The sequence below is a fragment of the Mustela erminea genome, chromosome 3 (genome assembly GCF_009829155.1).
Source record: "Mustela erminea isolate mMusErm1 chromosome 3, mMusErm1.Pri, whole genome shotgun sequence".
NCBI classification, from domain to species: domain Eukaryota; kingdom Metazoa; phylum Chordata; class Mammalia; order Carnivora; family Mustelidae; genus Mustela; species Mustela erminea.
The window spans coordinates 99,668,733-99,689,115 of NC_045616.1; the positions used below are offsets into that span (position 1 = coordinate 99,668,733).

The 20,383-nt window shown below is 44.4% G+C and overlaps 1 protein-coding gene across 6 annotated transcripts in view; it reads right to left on the minus strand.

Annotated features, from left to right (window-relative positions):
* Nucleotides 1-468: 468 nt before the first annotated feature.
* ZNF346 (zinc finger protein 346) overlaps nucleotides 469-20,383 on the minus strand; it is a 34,697-nt gene continuing 14,782 nt past the window's right edge. For 2 of the 6 annotated variants that reach the window (XM_032336914.1, XM_032336911.1), the window contains 4 exons: nucleotides 19,242-19,386; nucleotides 14,971-15,204; nucleotides 6,852-6,945; nucleotides 469-4,217 (listed from right to left, as the gene is read on the minus strand). In XM_032336914.1, coding sequence (XP_032192805.1) covers nucleotides 4,130-4,217; nucleotides 6,852-6,945; nucleotides 14,971-15,204; nucleotides 19,242-19,386 — 561 coding nt within the window. In that variant the 3' untranslated portion in view covers nucleotides 469-4,129. Of the gene's footprint in view, nucleotides 4,218-6,851; nucleotides 6,946-8,421; nucleotides 8,513-14,970; nucleotides 15,205-19,241; nucleotides 19,387-20,383 lie in introns of those variants that run through there. The other 4 variants (XM_032336913.1, XM_032336915.1, XM_032336916.1 and 1 more) reach the window with 4 other exon arrangements.

The following is a 20,383-nucleotide window of genomic DNA, read 5'->3' on the forward strand; positions in this document are numbered from 1 at the left end:
ACCACCAGGGCCATTGGCTCTGTTGGAGCCTGCTGGATTGGGTATTGTGGGTCCTGGGCACTGACATGAGAGATCATCCCAGGCTAGAGAAATTCAAATCTGATCGCTGGGATGCTCAGAGTAAGAGGGGCCCTGATATGAAGTCAGTATGAACCCTTGGGTTCAAATTCCCACATGCCACAACAATGTCCAAAATTAGAAAGACTGACAATACCAAGTGCTGGCAAATTGGTAAGTTGGTAGAACCACAATGGAAAACATTTTGGTAGTATCTTGACAAGCTAAACACACACCTATCCTATGATACAACAATGCTACTCCTGGGTATATGTGGGTACATGCATACCAAATGACACATATAAAATTTTTCACAAGAGCTTTATTTATAATAGTTCAAAATGGAAATAACCCAATTGCAGTGTATTCATGTAACAGACTATTACTACCCAGCATGAAAAAAATGAACTTCTGACACACATAAAAACATGGATGAATCTCACAGACATGATATTGCACAAAAGAGGATGTGATTCCATTTTATAAAAGTCAAGAGCAAGCAAAACTAGTCTATGGTGATAGAGGTCAAAGCAGTGTTTACTTCTAGGTGATAAATACTAGGAAGGGGAACAAGGGAACCTTCTGGGGATCTGGCAATGTTCTGTATCTTGATCTGGATGGTGATTACTCAGATGTGGACACATATGTCAGGATTATCAAACTGTACTTGAAAAATTAGAGCACATTACAAAATGTAGCTCAGCAAGTTAGGGAAAAAGTGGTATTTCAAATACAGACAATTTTTGGGTCTGGCTTACAGCAGTTACTTTTTGCCCACCTCAAACCATTCTTCTCCCCTGGTTTGGAAGAAGCCCCACACTTTCTCCTTTTCTCTTCCAAAGTGTTTTAGGTGGAGCTCACTCTATCCCAGGCCCCATATCGGGGCACCATTTCCCCTAGTTGTAGTGATTGGTTTAGGAATTGGGACAGGGCCAAGCTGGCTAATGAATCAATCCAGGATTTTTTTTCTTGGAGCTAGTAAGAAAAGATGTTCTTTCTAGACTATAGTTGCCTATCTATCAGGATAAAAGCCTAGAGCTGCCAGTGGCCATCTTGCTACCTCCTTGGAGGGAGTTCACCTGAGAAAGAGGCCACACAGAGGAAAGAAGAGTGAGATTAAATTCTTCCTGATGACATTGTGTCAGAACCTGGATCTAGCCATCCCTGTACTGAAATTTTTCATTAGGTGAATCGGTAAATTTTCCTTTTTTGCTAATCATTTTGGTTTCAGTTTTTTACAGTTATAATTGAAGTCTAATACACTGGGAATCTTGGATAAAATTATGAGAAGTATTGGGGGGACTTGGAATATAAAATAACCACTGAGCCTTGTCCAATCTCTTTGATGGTTGTTTGCTCTGTGAGACCATAGCTCTGCCAGAAGGTGGGTGGGCAAGGCCCAGGGGTCCTGTGGGAAGGATTCTGGTCCTTGTTTGGAAAGGGTTCCAGACTAGGAATCTAGAGAATTGGATTCCACTCTCCATTTGTTGCTTCTTAGTGGCAGGACCTTGGGCAAAATACTGTATCTCTTTGAAAGTCTTTTCTATAAAATGGGATATGATTACCTAGCTCAAAAGGCTGTTATGCAGATCAAATGCATGTTTCCCAACTTCTCTAGCTTTTTCATACCCTTAGCTGAGTTAGTGCCTGTGTCCTGGGCATTCTCACTATACCCTGTATGATCCTCTCACCATTGCCATAGTGATCTTTATTGTGTATGAGCTCCCCAATGGCAAGAAAGTGTTCACTCCTGTGCCCTCTTGCCAACAGGGCTGGGCACACGGCTAGCAGTGACTTCTAAACCTAGACTAAGAGGTCTTATGGGCTACAGCTAATGATCTGGCAGCCCACCCACCCTTCTGCCCTTCATTTCTTTGCCTGATCGATAAGGCTGATTCTGACATCCTGTATAAGGTAAGAAGGATTCCAGAGAAACTTCTGGGACAGTCTGGGACTTTGGATGCTGAAAGCTGAGAACCCATTGTGGGGACTGTATAGGGCCCTTCCCAGCTGGTCAAGAGCAGGTGCGCAAAAACAGTTTGCTGGGTGAAGAATAGGGGCTGAGGCTGCATGCATACTCTTCTCAGATCTGGCTGTCTGAGACAAATGCTGGACAAAGGGCTCCTGAGGCCATCACACATACTCCTTCCCTAGCTCATTTCTGGGTCATAGAAAAGCTTTCTGCAAGAATCTCTAGGCTTATAAGTTGATGGAACAAAGCCAGTGCTGAAGAAGAGCTGTGTAGGGAAAGGCCATCTTTCTGTATACACACTCATTCATTCATACATTCATTATTCAACAAACACTTCATGACACACCACTCCATATTAGAGAAGTAGAGATGAAAGAGGCTAGGTCTTAGCCCTGAAGGGATTAGCCTGGAGAGAGCCATACTGGACACAGCCTCCATTTGGGTTTCCCTGTCTGTCTCCTGCCCTGCTCTCCTGCATCTCTTCTCCATTGAACAGCCAGAACGATCCTCTCAAACAAAGTAGATTCTCAGCTTAACCCTCCTAAAGAGCTCCATAAAGCCCTCAGTGACGGGGAGGCAGATGAATGGATGAGATCGTATTAAGTTTAGGGCACCTGGGAAGGCTTCAACAAGGTTGCCAGGCAATTTAGATGTTTATCTCTGTCTCACCTCTTAAGGTCAGTGTTTAGAGCCCTGGGAGTCCGAGAGGGGTGAAGACACGCATATTAGATCCAACGGCAATATGGCACCAAATCCCAGGCCTGTTAAGTTGCAGTCTGGCTCATGGGAGAAATTCTTTATTTAGATGCTTCAGTGACCAAGAGACAAAGCATAAGCACACACACACACACCCATACACAATAAGTAAAGGCATTTCACAGGCAAAGGGATAGGCAATAGGGGGAAGAGGCCACGAGAGCAACTAGGGGCTTCTCTGACTCAATGAAGAGGGGCCTATGATGGTGACACTCCTTGGAATTCCTGCTTGAAAGCTACAAGTGAAGTCCCAGGATATAAAACACAGCAGAGTTGGAGAAATCTAAGCTTGGAGCCCAGGGAACATCTTTTTCCTCACTGCAGAAACCTGTACCAGCTCTCCTTTCTTTTCCTGGGGGTCTTATCCTGTTCCCTGGCACCCAGGCATCTCCTGGTGGATGATGGGAGAGGGCTAGCACCACAGCAACCTGGGCAGGTGGTCTGCTGCATAAGGAGAAGGAGAGGGCTAGTAGAGCCAAGGAGCAGCAATGAACCTCTGAGCTGGCTGGCATGAGGCAGTTTGCCTTTAAGGGCACAGAACCTTCAAGGGAACTTGCATGTGGGAACTTTCCCACATGTCCCTGGGTCAGAGCACCTCTCTGACAGAGGAGGGGAAAGGACCCCCTTGGAGATTTCCATGATCCCACAGGATACTGAGGCTTCCTCCCGCTCTAGCTTTTTTCCAGCTGCTGCAAATCCTTAGCACCATTCAGGAACTGCAGAGAAGGAGCAGGAAGGATAGCACTGCTCTGCCAGGACTGTATCACTGATCTAGGAGGAAACTTCACAGTGAGTGAAAACTGTCTAACTGGCCAGCATCTGGTCCCAGGCTCAGGAAAGCCTGTACTTTTTGGGGAAAGAGGGAGTCATATTACCTCCAAGCTTCCATGGAACAGCCATTTCCATCTACCCTTTCCCTCCTAGGCCAAGGTCTGGTGTGAAAGCTCCAGGTTTCACTGGAGCTGCCTAGAGCCCAGGGAGTGCTCAGTTCTTTAGCTACAGAGACTGGTTCAAAACTGACTTGCAGAGGAAGACAGGTCTAGGACTCATGACATATGGCCCAAAGACGCTGGGGAAGGGGAAAGGCCATCCTCCAAACTACTACCCTGTGAGGCCCCAAGTCCTCTCAAGATCCACCCCTTTCTCTCGTCCTGACCTACAGGGTCCATTCCAAAGGGGTAGAGCAGGGGTGGATTTGCCTGGACCAATCAGAGGCTATCTGCTGCCTCAGGCCTATGTGTTCTCCAGGTATAAGAAACAAGGAAGAGGGAGCCAAGGGCTGACCATGGTCACAGGAAGCTGGCTCATGGCTGGTTCAACCTTGGGTGCTGGACAGAAACATCTCTAGTCTTCCAATGTGGCTGAGTCTTTCAGAACGGGTTGCCTTTGCACTGGAATCTGGCCCAGGGGGGATGCCATTGTTTTTGGTGACCTGCAATTTGAGAAAGAATAAATGTACAGGGTCAGTTTGTGGCGGTTTATCCAGGTAGTTTATTCTAAGGATAATACAGCTCTTCCAGGGCCTTGGAGTAATAAGGAGGGTAGCTCTCCTTTACTGAGGGCCATGTAAGCTAGGCACAATGCTTGGTGCTTTGCTGCTAGCATCTTATTTTATCCTCATGGCAATTTGATAAGGATTGAGATAGTACCTCCATTTTATTTATGAGGAAACTAAAGTTCAGAAAGTGTAAGTCACCTGCCCCCAGTAAGCTTTTTAGTGTTGTTTTGTTGTTATTTTTAACAACAAACAGTAAGCTTTTTGAAAGTGTGCTTGATTCAGGATGGCAGCCTATGTCTCTCCACTATACCACACCATTTATTCTGCCTACAGGGCCCTATATGACCTGGATAGTATAGACTGACCATTCTCCCCCTCACACTGAGTCACAAGTGGCTCTCATGTCCCTCTCTATCCCACTCTCTGGGCATCTAGCAACACCTGATATTGTTTCATTTGTTTATGCATTTGTTTAGGATCTGCTTCTACCACTAGATAGGGATCCAAAAGATCAGGGAACACTACTGGTCTTGGTTCTTACTGTAGCCCCAGTGTTCCAAACAGGACATGGCACATAATAGGTACTCATTAAATATTTGTTGAATGAATGAAAGCTTATCTTTAATAAGCTAGTACCCCTTTTTGGTACTAGTACTACACATATATTATCTCTAACTTTCATGTCATCCTATCAGGTGACGATAATGAGCTCCATTTGGAATGTCAGAGCAAAATGAATACACTTTGGAATCAAAACATTTGAATTCTGGGTCTAATTCCAAGTAACTATGCAATCCTGGGCAAGTCACTTAACCTACCTGACTTTAGGTTTCCTTGGGTTGGAAAAGGGGGGGTTGTGTGGCTTTAATTCAGAGCTGCTATTGCGAATTAAATGAGATTAAATTAGGTGTTCCAAGGGCGCCTGGGTGGCTCAGTGGGTTAAAGCCTCTGCCTTCAGCTCAGGTCATGATCTCAGGGTCCTGGGATTGAGCCCCACATGGGACACTCTGCTCAGCAGGGAGCCTGCTTCCTCCTCTCTCTGCCTGCCTCTCTGCCTGCCAAATAAATAAATAAAATCTTAAATAAATAAATAAATAAATAAATAAATTAGGTGTTCCACAAATCCTATCTATAATCTTACAGAAAAGGAAGTGGAGGTTCAGAGAGGTTTACTGACTCACCTAAAGTCACACAGCTGGCAGTATAGGAAGAAAATAGTAAACGCTATCATTTTCAAGATGAGGTAGCCCTAGCGCAGGGCTCTGATTGGTTCTAGGTGGTGTACTGAAACTGCCACCAGTAAAGCTGCAAGGGAGGTATACTAAAATGGGAGTGAGCCCCAGGCTGGATTATAGGGGCTTGTGTCAAACCTAAAAGAAGCCTCAAGAGTCCTCCAATATAAAAATACATATTAAACACATATAAATAAGATCTGCTGCAATGTGGGAGAGGAAACTTCAGGCAGAGAGGACCAAGGACATTTTGACTCTAATAGTCTGGGTTTCTACTACCTTTAATTCATTCAGCTCTGTGAGCAATACAGGACCTACCACCAAAGTCAAAAAAATCATTTAGGAGACTTGCCTGCCTGAAACTCAGTTTCCTCATTGGTAAAATGGGGGGCATTTCCATCTCAGATGGTTACCTAGTGGCACACTGTCCCTACGACCCAGGTCCCTTCTGAAAGGAAGGGACGGAACCACGTGAACCCTCCCTTGGCCAGGCCCTAGTTGCCTCATATCACATTGTGCCACAGCCTCCTTGTAAGCATGATGCCCTGGAGAAGTGTGCTGTGAGCCAGGCAAGCCTCAGTATGAATTACAAGCTCTGCCTCACACTGTCACTTGGAATGGTGGTTGCCTATCTGTAACAATAATCCCTTCTTCTTAGGGCTGTTGTGAGGATTACCTGAGAGAATCTGCTTGGTATATGCCCTGTAACAGAATAGGGGCTCAAAGAATGTTAGTCATTTTCAAGGTTATTATAACAGATGACTGATTCTGTTTACTCCAAAGCACTTATCACAGTTTGTAACTATTGGTTGTTTACTTGTTTATTGTTTGTCTCCCCCGGCCCCCCATCAGAATGTAAGGTCATGAGAGCAAGGATTGGGTCTGTCTTGGCCAACACTCCGAGGGTGTTCAATAAATATTTGATCAAGGAATGAAGAAACCTGGTCATATTAGGTAATAACCTGTAGAGGGAGCCCTTGCCATAGAATTGATGGCAATCAAGACTAAATTCTTTGTGCTACTGGTGGGAACAACAAAAAAAAAGCTTCCCTAGTCAGACTACTGAAGGGCAGGAAATCTAAGTACTTTTAGAAGACCACTAAGGAAACTATGTTTCTCTGTGAAAACCTTCAGCCCAGCAGGTCCAAAGGCTGCAGAGAAGGTGATCGGAGAAAAACTTACAAAGGAGACACTTCTTTCTGTTAACTGATTGATCTGTTGACTGAGAAAAGGCTGCCAGGATACCAGTTTAGCAAAGGAATATCTGGCTTTGTTTTAATTTAGAAGCCCTGAGTTCTTGTTGCAGACCCTTGAATTTCAAAGGATGAATACTCACTGGTTCTTGTGTTTGAAGCCGCTGACATGAGCTTGATACTGTTCTATGGAGTTCAGCACTATCTTACACGTCTTGCAGGGGTAGCCCTTCCCAGCTGAAACATAAAAATCAAGATGTTTAGTTATCCAATAAAAAGGGACCTGGGGACTGCTGCTTTTGACAGTTAATGCCCTTCTGAGGATGGATGGTGGAGTGAGGTTAGGTGGTTGGCCCTGATGAGAATCCCAGAGGCCTCAATGCTCAGGGGGCACAGGCTGTGTGTCTATGTGCTTCCTGGGGTTGGGAACTTCCTCATCCCCTGGAGCATCCCCAGAACTGAACCTGGTCCAGACTAGCTGTCTGTTGAGTAAATAAAAAACTGATAGAACAAAGAGGTGACATTTGGTGTAACTGTCTTTTCTACCATGACTGTGCTAAGTGGCCTCATTAAGAATGTTCTTCGCTGAGAGATCTCTGGGAAACCACCCCTCTCCTTGGGCTTGCAATAATAGTAATTAATGGGAATACCTGCTATGAAAATTAATCTGTCTTTCTACCTTGGGGCTAACAGACACCCTGTCTTACTACCAGCTCTGATCCATTGCCAAAGTGGTCTTTGTCCACATGGTCTAGTAGAAAGCATGGTCAGGAGCAAAGATACGGAGCTGGACCTCTGGCTCTGCCTTCATGTGATGTTGGTGAAATCCCTTCTCCTCCCTTCCTTTCTTTTTTTCTTTCTTTTTTAACTTTTTTTTTTTTTTAAAGATTTTATTTATTTATTTGACAGAGAGAAATTACAAGTACACTGAGAGGCAGGCAGAAAGAGAGAGAGAAGGAAGCAGGCTCCCTGCTGAGCAGAGAGCCCGACGCGGGACTCGATCCCAGGACGCTGAGATCATGACCTGAGCCGAAGGCAGTGGCTTAACCCACTGAGCCACCCAGGCGCCCCTCTTTTTTAACTTTTTTAAAAAGGTTATATTTATTTATTTATTTATTAGAGAGAAAGAGACAGTAAGAGAGAGCATAAGAATGGAGAAGGTCAGAGGGAAAAGCAGACTCCCTGTGGAGTTGGGAGCCCGATGTGGGACTCGATCCCGAGACTCCAGGATCATGACCTAAGCCAAAGGCAGTTGCTTAACCAACTAAGCCACCCAAGGCGCCCTCCCTTCCACTTTCTGATCCTCAGTTTTTCTCAACTATAAGCCAATTACTCTATAACTGATAACCATAATGCTTATAATAAAAAGCAATATTATTAACTAAGTATCTGATATAGGCCATGCACACTGTATTACTTTGTTTGGACCTCATAACGATCCTGTGTGAATTATTATCATTATTTTATAGATGAGGAAAATAAGGCACAATCACATGTCTAAGAACACAGAGTTAGGAAGTGGCAAACTCACTTGGCTGGCCACAAAGGCTGTACTTATTCTAGCAAGCCAAATGTTAGCTGTACAAGGCAGCTGTATGCATAACTTCAAGAGCCCTCTGGTTCTGACACTTTTTCAATCATCTGCCATCCTAAAGTTTCACAACTCCGGAGTGAGATCACCTAGGCTCAAATCCCAGCTCTATCATTTCTTACCTGTAGGACCACAGGCCAGTTACTTAACCTCTCTGAGATTTGGTTTCCTCATTTGTAAAAGTGGGGCTTCTCTGAGAATCAGGTTCCTTACCTATAAAATGAGGTTAATATTAGTATCAACCTCATAAGGTTATTGTAATGATTTAAGTAAAAGCATTTGACACATAGTAAGTGCTCAACAAGTGTGAGTTTTCATCACTAGCATTATTTTACTCTTATGGGTTCAATGCGTCAGTCTGGTAAAGAGGTGGAGAGTATCTTTAAATCAGCCTTCCATGGTAACTGTAGCTACTGTGAACACCAATGATCACCTCTACTCCAAAAATCCAGCCAATGGTCCCGGCTACATTTGATTCCTTTGTATCTTCAAGTATTTCCTGGAAGATAAATCCCTTGAAGGAATTTAAGGGAAACATGATTGCAATCAGAATTCAGGTCCTTTTTAAACATCAGTGGACAGTATTTGCAGAAGGCTTAATTGTAGACCCTCAGCTCTTCTCTCTGAACTCTCTAGGGGGTTGCGTTCATGCCCCTGACTTTAATTACCACCTAAAACATATGAAACCTACCAATATTTAATAGCTACTGACCTACCATATGGCAGTATCTCTAAACCAAACCTCTCCTTTGAGGTCTAGATCTATATATCCATCTACCTACTTGGATATCACATGGGCATCTTAAACTTAAGCTGATGAAACCTGGCTATCCACCTACTAGCTTAAGACTAAATCTGGTCACAATTCTGGACTATTCCCTTTCCTTCACCTCCCATTTTTTTTTTTTTTTTGTAAAGATATTCTTTTTATGTAATCTGTTTCATTAACATGGAGTTGAACTCACAACTTCAAGATCAAGAGCTGCACGATCTACTGACTAAGCCAGCCAGGTGCCCCTCACCTCCCATATGTGATGGCCAAATTCTGGCAATTCTACTTCCAAAGTAGCTCTTAAATCCATTTACTTCTGTCTACCTTCTCCATTGCTACCTTAGTTCAAGCTCCCATCTTCTTTTGTATTAATTACTACAATATCCTCATTGCTGGGGTCTTCTCACTCCCTTTCCTCTCTGTTCCAAAACATCCTCCACTTTGTAAGCAGAATGATCTAAAAATGCTTAAACTGTCAGTGGCTTCCCAATGCTCTTAGGATAAAGGCCCAAATCCTTAACATAACCATGACTGGATGCTTGTTCATCTTCTGCCCAGGATCGTTTTGCCTAACTCTATTCTCCTTATGCTCTGGGAAGCCTTCCTTGATCTTTGTTCCCCCATCTTAAGTCAACCCGTTTGTTTCTTTTTCTTTCTTTCTTTCTTTTTTTAATTTTTTATTTTTTTTAGATTTTATTTATTTATTTGACAGAGAGAGATCACAAGCAGGCAGAGAGGCAGGCAGAGAGAGAGGAGGAAACAGGCTCCCTGCTGAGCAGAGAGTCCGATGCGGGGCTTGATCCCAGGACCCTGAGATCAGGACCTGAGCCGAAGGCAGCGGCTTAACCCACTGAGCCACCTAGGCGCCCCTCTTTCTTTCTTTAAAGATTTGTCTATTTATTTAAGAGAGAGAGAGAGTGCACACATGTGCGCGAGCAGGGGGAGGGGCAGAAGGAGAGAGAGTGAGAGAATCCCAAGCAGATTCCCCATAGAGTCAGACATGGGGCTTGATCCTAGGACCCTGAGATCATGACCTGACCCCAAATCAAGGGCCGGGCACTCAACCAACTGAGCCACCCAGGTGCCCCCTACTTTTTAAAGGAAGATTTATTTATTTATTTATTTGAGAGAAAGAGAGAGAGAGTGAGAGCAGGGTAGAGAAGCAGAGAGAATCTTAAGCAAAATGCACGATGAGCAAAGAGCCCAAAGTGGGGCTTGATCTCATTACACTGAGATCATGACCTCAGCTGAAACTAAGAGTCAGATGCTTAACCAACTGCTCCATCCAGGTGCCCCATTTTCTTTTCTTTTTTAAAATAGTTGGGCGCCTGGGTGGCTCAGTGGGTTAAGCCGCTGCCTTCGGCTCGGGTCATGATCTCAGGGTCCTGGGATCGAGTCCCGCATTGGGTTCTCTGCTCCGCGGGGAGCCTGCTTCCTCCTCTCTCTCTCTCTGCCTGCCTCTCTGCCTACTTGTGATCGCTCTGTGTCAAATGAATAAATAAAATCTTTAAAAAAAAAAAAAAGTTTATTTTTGGGGCGTCTGGGTGGCTCAGTGGGTTAAGCCGCTGCCTTCGGCTCAGGTCATGATTTCAGGGTCCTGGGATCGAGTCCCACATCGGGCTCTCTGCTCGGCAGGGAGTCTGCTTCCTCCTCTCTCTCTCTCTGCCTGCCTCTCTGCCTACTTGTGATCTCTCTCTGTCAAATAAATAAATAAAGTCTTAAAAAAAAATAGTTTATTTTTAAGTAATCTCTACACTCGACATGGGGCTCGAATTTACAATCCTGAAATCAAGAGTTGCACACTCGGGACTAACACTCAGTTAAGAGTTTGCCTTTGGCTCAGGTCATGATCGCAAGGTCCTGGGATCCAGTCCCACATCTTCAACCACTCCTTTCCCTCTGCCTGCCATTCTCCAGCTTGTGCTCTCTTTCTCTCCCCCTCTGTCAAATAAAATCTTCTTTAAAAAAAAAGTTGGGTAATTAAGTTTTGGCAAAGGCCAGAAGGGAAAATTCAAGCTTCTAATCAACCTAAAACCTTTGCTAAGGTGGAGTCTCTGTCAGCTAAAGTCACTGCTTTGCATATCCTAGACCAGCATCCCACCTCTGTGTAGAAGGGGCTCAGAGTAGGTTTGGTGCCTTTACAGACGTCCTGCAGTTGGAAAGCCTCCTGCCAAGTATACTCAGAGCTGGAGGCAGGAGAAAGGAGTGTAAGTCTTAGAGCCAGACCGAACTACAGACAAAGACATACACTGACTGTCACTTAATAACATCAGACCATTCGGCAACCTCTCTGGCCACAAACCCAGAGTCTGACATGACACATGACCCCTGCCCTCAACTTGGGCCCCCTGGGGATCCCGCCTCAGCATTGGCAGATCCAGCCTACCAGGCCCCTAGGCCCTAACCCTACCTCTAGGATGGCTTTTCAGGCTTCCGTCCCCAGAGGCCTGGCCCCCAAGCCCTCCAGACTGAGGATCCCTGACTAACACTCCAGCACTCCACCTGACACCCAGGAGGAAAGTGCACCATTTGAAGCTGCACAGAACTCTCAGAGCGGGAGAAACCTGTGTGCCCCCCTGAGGCTACCCCCACCTTCGGTGGCCCCTGGCCACAAACCTGGAGCCTGATGTGCCACCTGACCTGTGCCTTCAACTTGGTACCACTGTCCCCAACCCCGGGGATCCCGCTACAGCGCTGGCATATCCAGCCTGCCATGCCACTAGGCCCTAACCCTACCTCTCTAGGTTGGGTTTTCAGGCTTCCGTCCCCGGGGCCTGGTCCCCAAGACCTCCAGATTAGGGACCCCTGAGCCACATCCCAGGACTCCGCCTGACACCCAGGAGGAAACCGTGCTATTTGGAGCTGTGCAGAACCCTCAGAGCCAGAGAAACTTGCATGCCCCTCTGAGGCCACTCCACTGTCAGTGACCCCCGGTCACAAACCTGGCCTGACCCTGGCCCTCAACTTGGACCCCTGGGGATCCTGCCTCAGCACTGGTAGATCAGGCCTGCCATGCCCCTAGGTCCTAACCCTATGTCTAGGTTGGGTTTTCAGGCTTCTGTCCCCAGAGCCCTGGCCCTGAACTCCTCTAGATTGGGGACCAGAGGCACACTCCAGGACTCCACCTGCCACCCCCAAGGAAAATGCACTGTCTGGAGCTACGCAGACCCTCACAGTGGGGGAAACCTGCATGCCCCACCCCCCCTCTAGGCCACCCCTACCTTTGGCATACCCCCAGGACAGAAACCCCGAGGCTGGTGCTCAATCTGACCCTCTCCCTCAACTCTTCCCCGGAGGAGATCACCTCAGGGTGCATTAGGGGAGCCGCCTTGACCGACCCATGGTCCTGGACGGTTGCACCACGCACCTAGCGAGAACATGCTCCCAACACCGGGCGCTCAAGGCTCAAATGACTGCACAATGCTGGCCAATTCTCACGAGATTTCTGCCCAAATCAATATCAATTTGGGTAGAAAGTTTGTGAGAATTGGCCGGAAACCCCATCGAACTTGCTTCCGGCGGCGGGGGCCTTCAGCGGAGCCGCCTGGGCCTGGCCTGTGGTTCCTAGCAGTTGCGGCCCCAACCCTGCGAGAAAGCGCACAAAATGCCAGGTGCAGCAGAGCCTGAGTTGTCTAAAAACGCTGGCCATCCCTGACCTCTACTCAGCGCCCCTGGGGAGCCTGCCTCAGTGCTGGAAGAATAGACCTGCTATGCCCCTAGGCCCTAACCCTAACCCTAGGTTGGCTTTTCAGGCTTCCCTCCCCAGAGGCCTCGCCCCTAAGCCCTCCAGATTGGGGACCACTGAGCCACACCCCAGGACTCTGCCTGCCACCCAGGAAGAAACCATGCCATTTGGATCTGCATAGAACCCTCAGAGCAGGAGAAAGCTGCATGCCCCACTGAGGCTACCCCCCACTGAGGCTACTACCCCCTCTGGCCACAATCCTGGAGCTGTACGATTTCAGGCAGGTTGCTCTGAGTATCAACTTCTTTATTTGTGTGAAATGGGAAAATCATACCTACATTTAGGAATGCTGTGGGAGTTATATTATAATATACATGTTCATATCAAAGGGGGTGTGATACCCCTGTCCTGGGTCTAGGTTTTCATGAAAAATTCTGGTTGATCTGTCAAGCAGTCAGATGCCTTAAGCAAGAAAATAGGACCTAGGATAAAAATTCTAGGATTAAGTATGGTAATTAGCCTTAGACGAATGGAGGTTTTGGCTTTTAGAAGGAGGTTTTGGCTTAAGACAAAAGAATAGAATGGATAGAAGTTAAGATAAGCAGCTAAAACACAACAGTGTTTTAGGCAGTAAAACTCTCTGGCAGTAGCCAGAGATAAATAGGAAATGACCAGGGCAGTGCCAAATAAAGGAGGGCCAGGAGCTGGAGCAAAGGGTCAGCGGCAAGAGAACCCTGGATCATGCCGGCTAGATATTGTGTTGTTTCTATCAGGCTTGGTCCAAAATAGGAGGGAGTCATAGAAGAAGGGTTCTGAGGCTTGTTTCTGAAGTTTCCAGATTCCTCAGCGTATGGGGCTGATCCTGTTAAAGGGGAAGGCACTGCTTGTATGTGGGAACACTAGGTAAATATCCAATTTTGAAGAAGTTTGTAATGCAGGATCCTTCAGTGGCATTGGAAGAACAGTCCACAGCACCCTGCTGAAGCCACTCTTTCATGCCCATCTCATCTTGTCAGTACTGCTCAGTGACACCCTGTGTTGAATGGCTGCTTTTGTGTTTGGGGTTGTTAGAGAGGCATGATCTCTCCCCTTGCTCATATATGTGGAACATCTACAGCATCTGGGTGTTCTCCTTTCCAGGACTGTGGCAAGAACACAGATGACTCTAAGCAGCAGGCTCCCTGAGGCCAAGTTTTTTGTACTTGGATGCCACTGCGGCCTCAAGTGTTGACTGTCTGGTGCTGTACCTCCGTGGCCTGGATGGAAAACCTGAGGACCCATATGAATGCTCATGTAGGCTCCATGAGACAGGCACTGTGTCAGTCTTGGTCACTACTATACCTCAATAAAGGAACACAGTAGGTGCTCGATAAATATTTACTGACAGAACAAAAGAGAAAAAATAATAACCCTCTCCTTCCCCACTCTTATTATAAGCCAGAAGCATATTGTGATGGGCTCTTAACTCTTCACAAATGCTTACTCCTCTGATGCTGACTGGTATTTTGAAGTCAGGGAAAAACTAATGTTCTCTGAGAGTGGTGTCCTTTACCACACTGTCCCAGGGATATAGGCAGGCCTGAGCTGCTGAGAGATGAGGGGCCCTGAAGATACTCTAAAGTCTGACAGAGGCTACTGAGGTCTTCTCACAGGAAAGTGGATGACAGGGAGCATAAATCAGAGGTTGCAAACTGGTGGCCCTGGCCCAAATTTGGCTTGCAGACAGGTTTAACTCACACAAGATTTAACATTTTTAAAATTTGGTAGCACAATTAAAACTGAGGGGGAATTTTCTCTTTCTTTCTTTTTTTTTTTTTAAGATTTTATTTTTAGATAATCTCTATACCCAACATGGGGCTTGAACTCACAACCCCAAGACCAAGAGTTGTATGGTCTACTGACTGAGCCAGCCCAGCACACCTAAAAATGAGAGGAATTCTTAAAGAAATCTGACTTTCTAGATTCTTTTGAAAAACTGAAGATATGGTAGTACCTAGCTGGAGCGGCGTTGGAGAGGCACATACGCTTCAGCTGATCAAATCCCCTCTTGGCTCTTTCACTTATTTCAATTTCCTGTCTGGTTTCTTTAGGTATTTGAGTTTGCAACGCCTGCTTTAGGAGATGTAAGGAAGAAAAGGGCAGAGTCTTGGTAGTCTGGGGAATTCCACTGGTCAGGCCCTGATCCAGCTCTGGGTGTGAGCAGGGCCCTCTTACCTGATGAATCAGTGACAGCAGGGTCTGCCAGCCGCCCATAGTGTGCCATGAGTTTGAGCTTGGTTTCCTGTTTCCTGTGTTTCTTGCCCACATAATGTTGTTGAGCCATGACAGGGTCGTTGAAAGTCGCATGGCAGAGGCTGCAGAACTTGTCTGGATCTATCATCTCTCTATTCTGGTGCAAGGCTAAGGTGGAGGCCACAAGGAAAGGATTTGTAAGGCATTTTGACAGAGCTGCGGTGAGAGAGTTCAAACAGAAACAATGAAAAGACCCAGAAGGTGCCAAGCTTTCTAGTATGCTGAATGGAAAGAAAGGCTGGGTCACTAATCACACTTGCAGATGTGGCACTGCCTGTGTGAATCAAACAGGGAATGCCTTCTTTAACTGGGAAAACCGGGAAGATTTGGGGGAGCCAAAGACCAGGTACTTCGTCGGCAGCTTTCACTACTTCAGGTATATGAATACTGATTTTCTCATATTCTGAGGAGGCTTCTGCTATCAAATTGCCCAATTACAACAGCTTAGAAATGTACATGTTTATAGTTTTTTTATCCCTCAGAGTTCCTGAGAACTTCACAGCAAGTGGGACAAGAAACTTGGGCATTTTATTCCCATCCTCAAAGTGCCCTTGTTACAGAGCTGGGAGCCAATGCACAGATGCAACAACTGAGGGCCTGAGGACCTGGAGAGTCATTTAGAAAAGGCGACTGTACTAGGGAGGCCTTTTGGATTACACTGCCTTCTAGGCGGAGCAGGGGAGGGAGGGGATGACACTAACATTTAGCTACGTGCTTTGTATGTATTATTCCTCCTGTGGTCCTCAGAACTACCCCATGAGACAGATATCATTTTGCCACATTATGGAGAAAAACCAAGGCTCAGATGGGTCAAGTGACTTGTCCAAGATCACCCTCCTAGTGAGTGAACTTGTCTGTGTGACCCTAAAGACTATGCTATCTTTGCTATGCCAGGCTGCCAGAATGTAGTAGGGTAAGCTAAGGGCTACAGTTCATACTTTCACCTTCAGAAAACATCCTTGGCTTTGGTCAATGAATTCAATTAATCAGAATCTGTTACAGGCATATGTATAAGCCTCCTATGGGTCAAAAAACGTTCTGATACTGATTGCGGGCCAGACTACTGCTTTATGAGGTGGATGCCAAGATTCACTAATGAGTCCATGTAGCTAGAATGATGTCAACCTAGTAACTACTGCTTTAAAAATGTGGCCTAGAACCCCCACCAATGGTGGAAGAGAAGCAGGGCTTAGCAGCACTCGGATAGATGGCTCAGATGATTGTTCATTCCTGGACCACTTCAAAGGGGGAAGTTTTGAGGATTTTTAGAAAGCCAGAGGAAACTTGCTGGCTTTTCTCACAATGGTTTTCTAGCATAGGAATCTCAATTTCCCTGACCACTGACTTTCCCTGTCCATTGTTTCAGCAAGTCACTTGAAAAGTAATGCACATGTTGTAGAACATTTAATATATGAGAAAATATTCAATATGTGGTGTTATGTTAAAAAAAAAAAGCAGGTTATACAGCAATCTATTATGTCCTCAATTTTGTAAAATATACAAATGAAAAAACATACTGGTGATGCATGGAAAAAAGGCCAAAGGCATAGAGTAAAAGGTTGCTTTTCAGTGCTTTCCAACTTTTCTATAATGAATGTAGATTCTTCACATCAGAAAGGAGAGACAATAATGGTCGTTAAAACATAAAAAGGTCATTCTTTAAAAGATACCGAAGAGGAGCATCAGAGGTAAATGGTTAAGTAAAGTTGGAGGAACAACTTCATGGACATTCAAAAATAACAACTATGGGAGTCTTAGGAAACACATGGAAAGAGTATTCTACAGGGATGTTTCGTGTACTGTTACTTATAAAGATCAAAAAAGGGGAAAAGGAAAATGTTTAACATTAGAGTAATGGTTAAATGTGGTATGATGGACTATTACGTGATCAACAAAATGTTTATGAAAAAGTTTTTAATAACATGGGAAAATATGAATGTTATATTAAACAGAAAATGTATAAAATTACACACATAATATGATCTTATCATTGTTAAAAGATATATGCCCAATCTTTATGTGTGTACTGGTATTTTCAAATGTCACCATTATATTAATAGTGTTTCTCTTTCGGTGGCAGGATTTGGGGGATATTTTACTTCCTTCTTTGTACTTTTTGCATTGTTTGAGCAAGAATTACTCATAGTGAGTATGCATAGTATTTTTATAAACACAGTAAGGTTATTTAAAGTATTCAATGTTTATATGCACATATATATATGAATTTAATCTGGATATACATAAAACAACCATACACACAGATAAACACACATACACATAATAAAAGATTATAGGAGAAACAGTACTCCAAAATGTTAACAGTGGTTATCTCTGAATGGCAAAATTATAGGTACGTTTTCTTTTCATATATCTATATTTTCCATATTTTCTACAACATGCTTCTATTACTTTTACATTAGAAAAATGTTTAATTTCAGAAACAGAGTTCTACACTTATATAATAACATTGAATGTGCTTAAACTACAAAATTCAGTGAAAAGTAAAAGCAGGATACAAATGGTAGATGTACTTTGATTACAACTATATAAAAACTTATCTGTATGTGACAAAGGCTGAAAATGAATATGGAAAATAAACTTTTTATATGGAATCTTTGGGACCTGGCATATTCCAGGGAATTTTCCCATTTACGGAAAAGACCAATCCATATAAAGATAAATGACCTTATCAATTTCTGTTCTTAATGCAGTTTCCCTTGGCCTAACATTTTAATCTCTTTGGTACCATTCATGGAACCAACACCAAATTTCTTTTTTCTTTCTTTCTTTTTTTTTTTTTAGTTTATGTACTTTTTTTTTAAAGCAATCTCTACACATAATGTGGGGCTTGAACTCTTGACCCCAAGATCAAGAGTCACACGCTGCACTGACTGAGCCAGCCAGGCACCCCCAACACCAATTTTAAACAAAAGCAATTAGTACTAGTATAACTTGATGAACAAACCATAAGCGAGGCCAATGACAGGCTCCAGGTGGTGGATGCCTGACCAAATACTACATTTTATAAGGGGATTCTACTCGCTTGCTATCTTGATAATGGTGATAATACTAACAGCAGCAGGTGTCATTTACTGAACATCTACTATGTCCTAGGTTTCTTACATACATTTCATCCTCACAACCCATAAAGTAGATAGTATTATTAACATTTTATAGGTAAGGAAACTCAGGTACAAAAAAGTTAAGTCATATAGATGGTAAATAGCAGCACCAGGATTTAATCCTGCATGTCTATGACCTCAAAGTCCATATTCTGTTGTTTCATAGCATGAACTAGATTTGGGTATGTTAAGAGGGTATAATTATGAGTGATTTTTCACTTTATCTTCAAAGTCTTCCAAAACATTGTTGTCTTGTTTTCATAATACAGTATTATAAAAAAGATTAATAACTATTTTAAATAGTATAGTTAGTCTACTTCTTGGTCCAATATAAATAAAGAAGCAAAAATACCAAGAAAATAATGAAATAAAAATCAAAGAACTTTCATTCTCGACTAACTGCAGTTAGCACAAGTTAAAAATTCCAGAAAGCCAGGAGTTAATGAGATGAGAGTGAGGGCTGAGTACCAGTGGTGACAAGATAAAGGGGACTATTTTAGAAGTCACTGCACTGGGAATGAATTCATGGCAGAGGCAAACACGGCTTGCTGGGCAATAGTGGCAGCACTAGAGTATCCTGCTTTGAAAAGCAAGTCCCTGTCTTGAGGAGAACAGGCGGCTTAGAGGATTAAAGTGAGCAGGGCATAACCTGAGCCCACGAAAAAGACAAGGATTTAGCTTTCAACTTGCAACACATGGTAATGAGGGCAGGTGGATGCTGGGAGGGAAAAATCTAAGTGGGAGAGGTAGGAGATAGAATGCTCTCATGGTATGCATGGCCTGGAGGACTTTGGCACTCCCAATTATAATTATTTGTCAGGACAAGAGCTCAGGGCTAAGATGCTTCTACAGAGAAAAACTGATGTAACCAAAGAAAGGGAGGTTAGGCGAGCACAACTCTGAGTCTGCATTTCACTGAAGCTGGGTCTACTTTGGTATTTTTAAGGGCTCTCAAAAGTAGTTCAACCTCTCCAAGTCTGTGGCCCCACTGAGCATTTCTGGGAGCACCTGGCATTGGTGCCATGAGGACGGGAGGGGTCCCGATATAGCACTACTCAGGAAAACCAGTACCTTCCACCTTAGTGGATTGCTGCTTCAGCTTTAAGTTCTTTGCGTGGGTCTTCCCCAGGTAGTGCGACTGGGCCACGACAGGGGAGGAAAAGGTCATGTTACAGATGGGGCAGCACTGGTTCTTGTCTTTGCTTCTGCTGCTCTTCTGGTTGGGAGAAAGAACACAGGTCTGATCACGCCACTGCCCAGCCAGAAAATCTTTAGTGGTTCCCCATCGCCCATAGAAGAATGGGCATTCAAGGCTCCCTTCACACACTAACCCCAACCTACCTTTCTGGATCTTTCTCCAGCTACTTCATTTCAGGCTCTACTCACCATTCCCCACTTTATTTTCTGTTGCTTCCTTGCTTTGTTGGGCCATTCCTGCTACCTAGAATGATCTTCCTCTTTTCCTGCCTGGCATGCATCAGCTTAGCCTTCAAGGCCCACATATCTATATATCTATATATATCACTTCTGGGAGACTATTACTCAAGAAAATCATTCAGTACACGATTATTGAGCTGCTTTGTGTGGGTATTCAGAAAAAATTAATCTTGTTCCATCTCTGCATGCCCAGAGTTCCTTAAAAAGGCCTTATGATACCACTTGTCACCCAAACCAACAGTGTCACAGCTTAGGAGACTTTGGGAATGGACCACTGGACTCATCTTTGTTTCCTATCCTTAGCACTCTGCTGGAGGCTGGCACATAGCAGATATTCAGGTTTGATTTGTTGATTGTGATTAGGCCAGAAAACAATGTATTTCAAGCCTACGTTAAGAGCTCCCAGTCCCTCTCTGAGGTCTGATCTGTGAATAAAGTATTCATTCCGAGCACATTTTACAATTTTGGCACTACTGACATTTTGGACTAGGTAATTCTTTGTTGTGGAAGAAGGGGAATGTCAGTCACTTCATTTGAACCACTGGACCTTTCAACCCTGAGGGTTGAAGTAATCAAGATACAAAGAGGTGAAGTGACTAGTCCAGAGTCATAGAGTAGGTCTTATCTTTCTGAATTCTAAATTATAAGCAGAAGGGCAACTAGGGGATGGGTCCAATGAGTCTGGAGAAGGGATGAGTAAGGCTCTTCCAAATCTGTGACCACTACAATAGGAGGAAATCTATAAATTTTTATTCACTGAGCATCCACACTAGGAA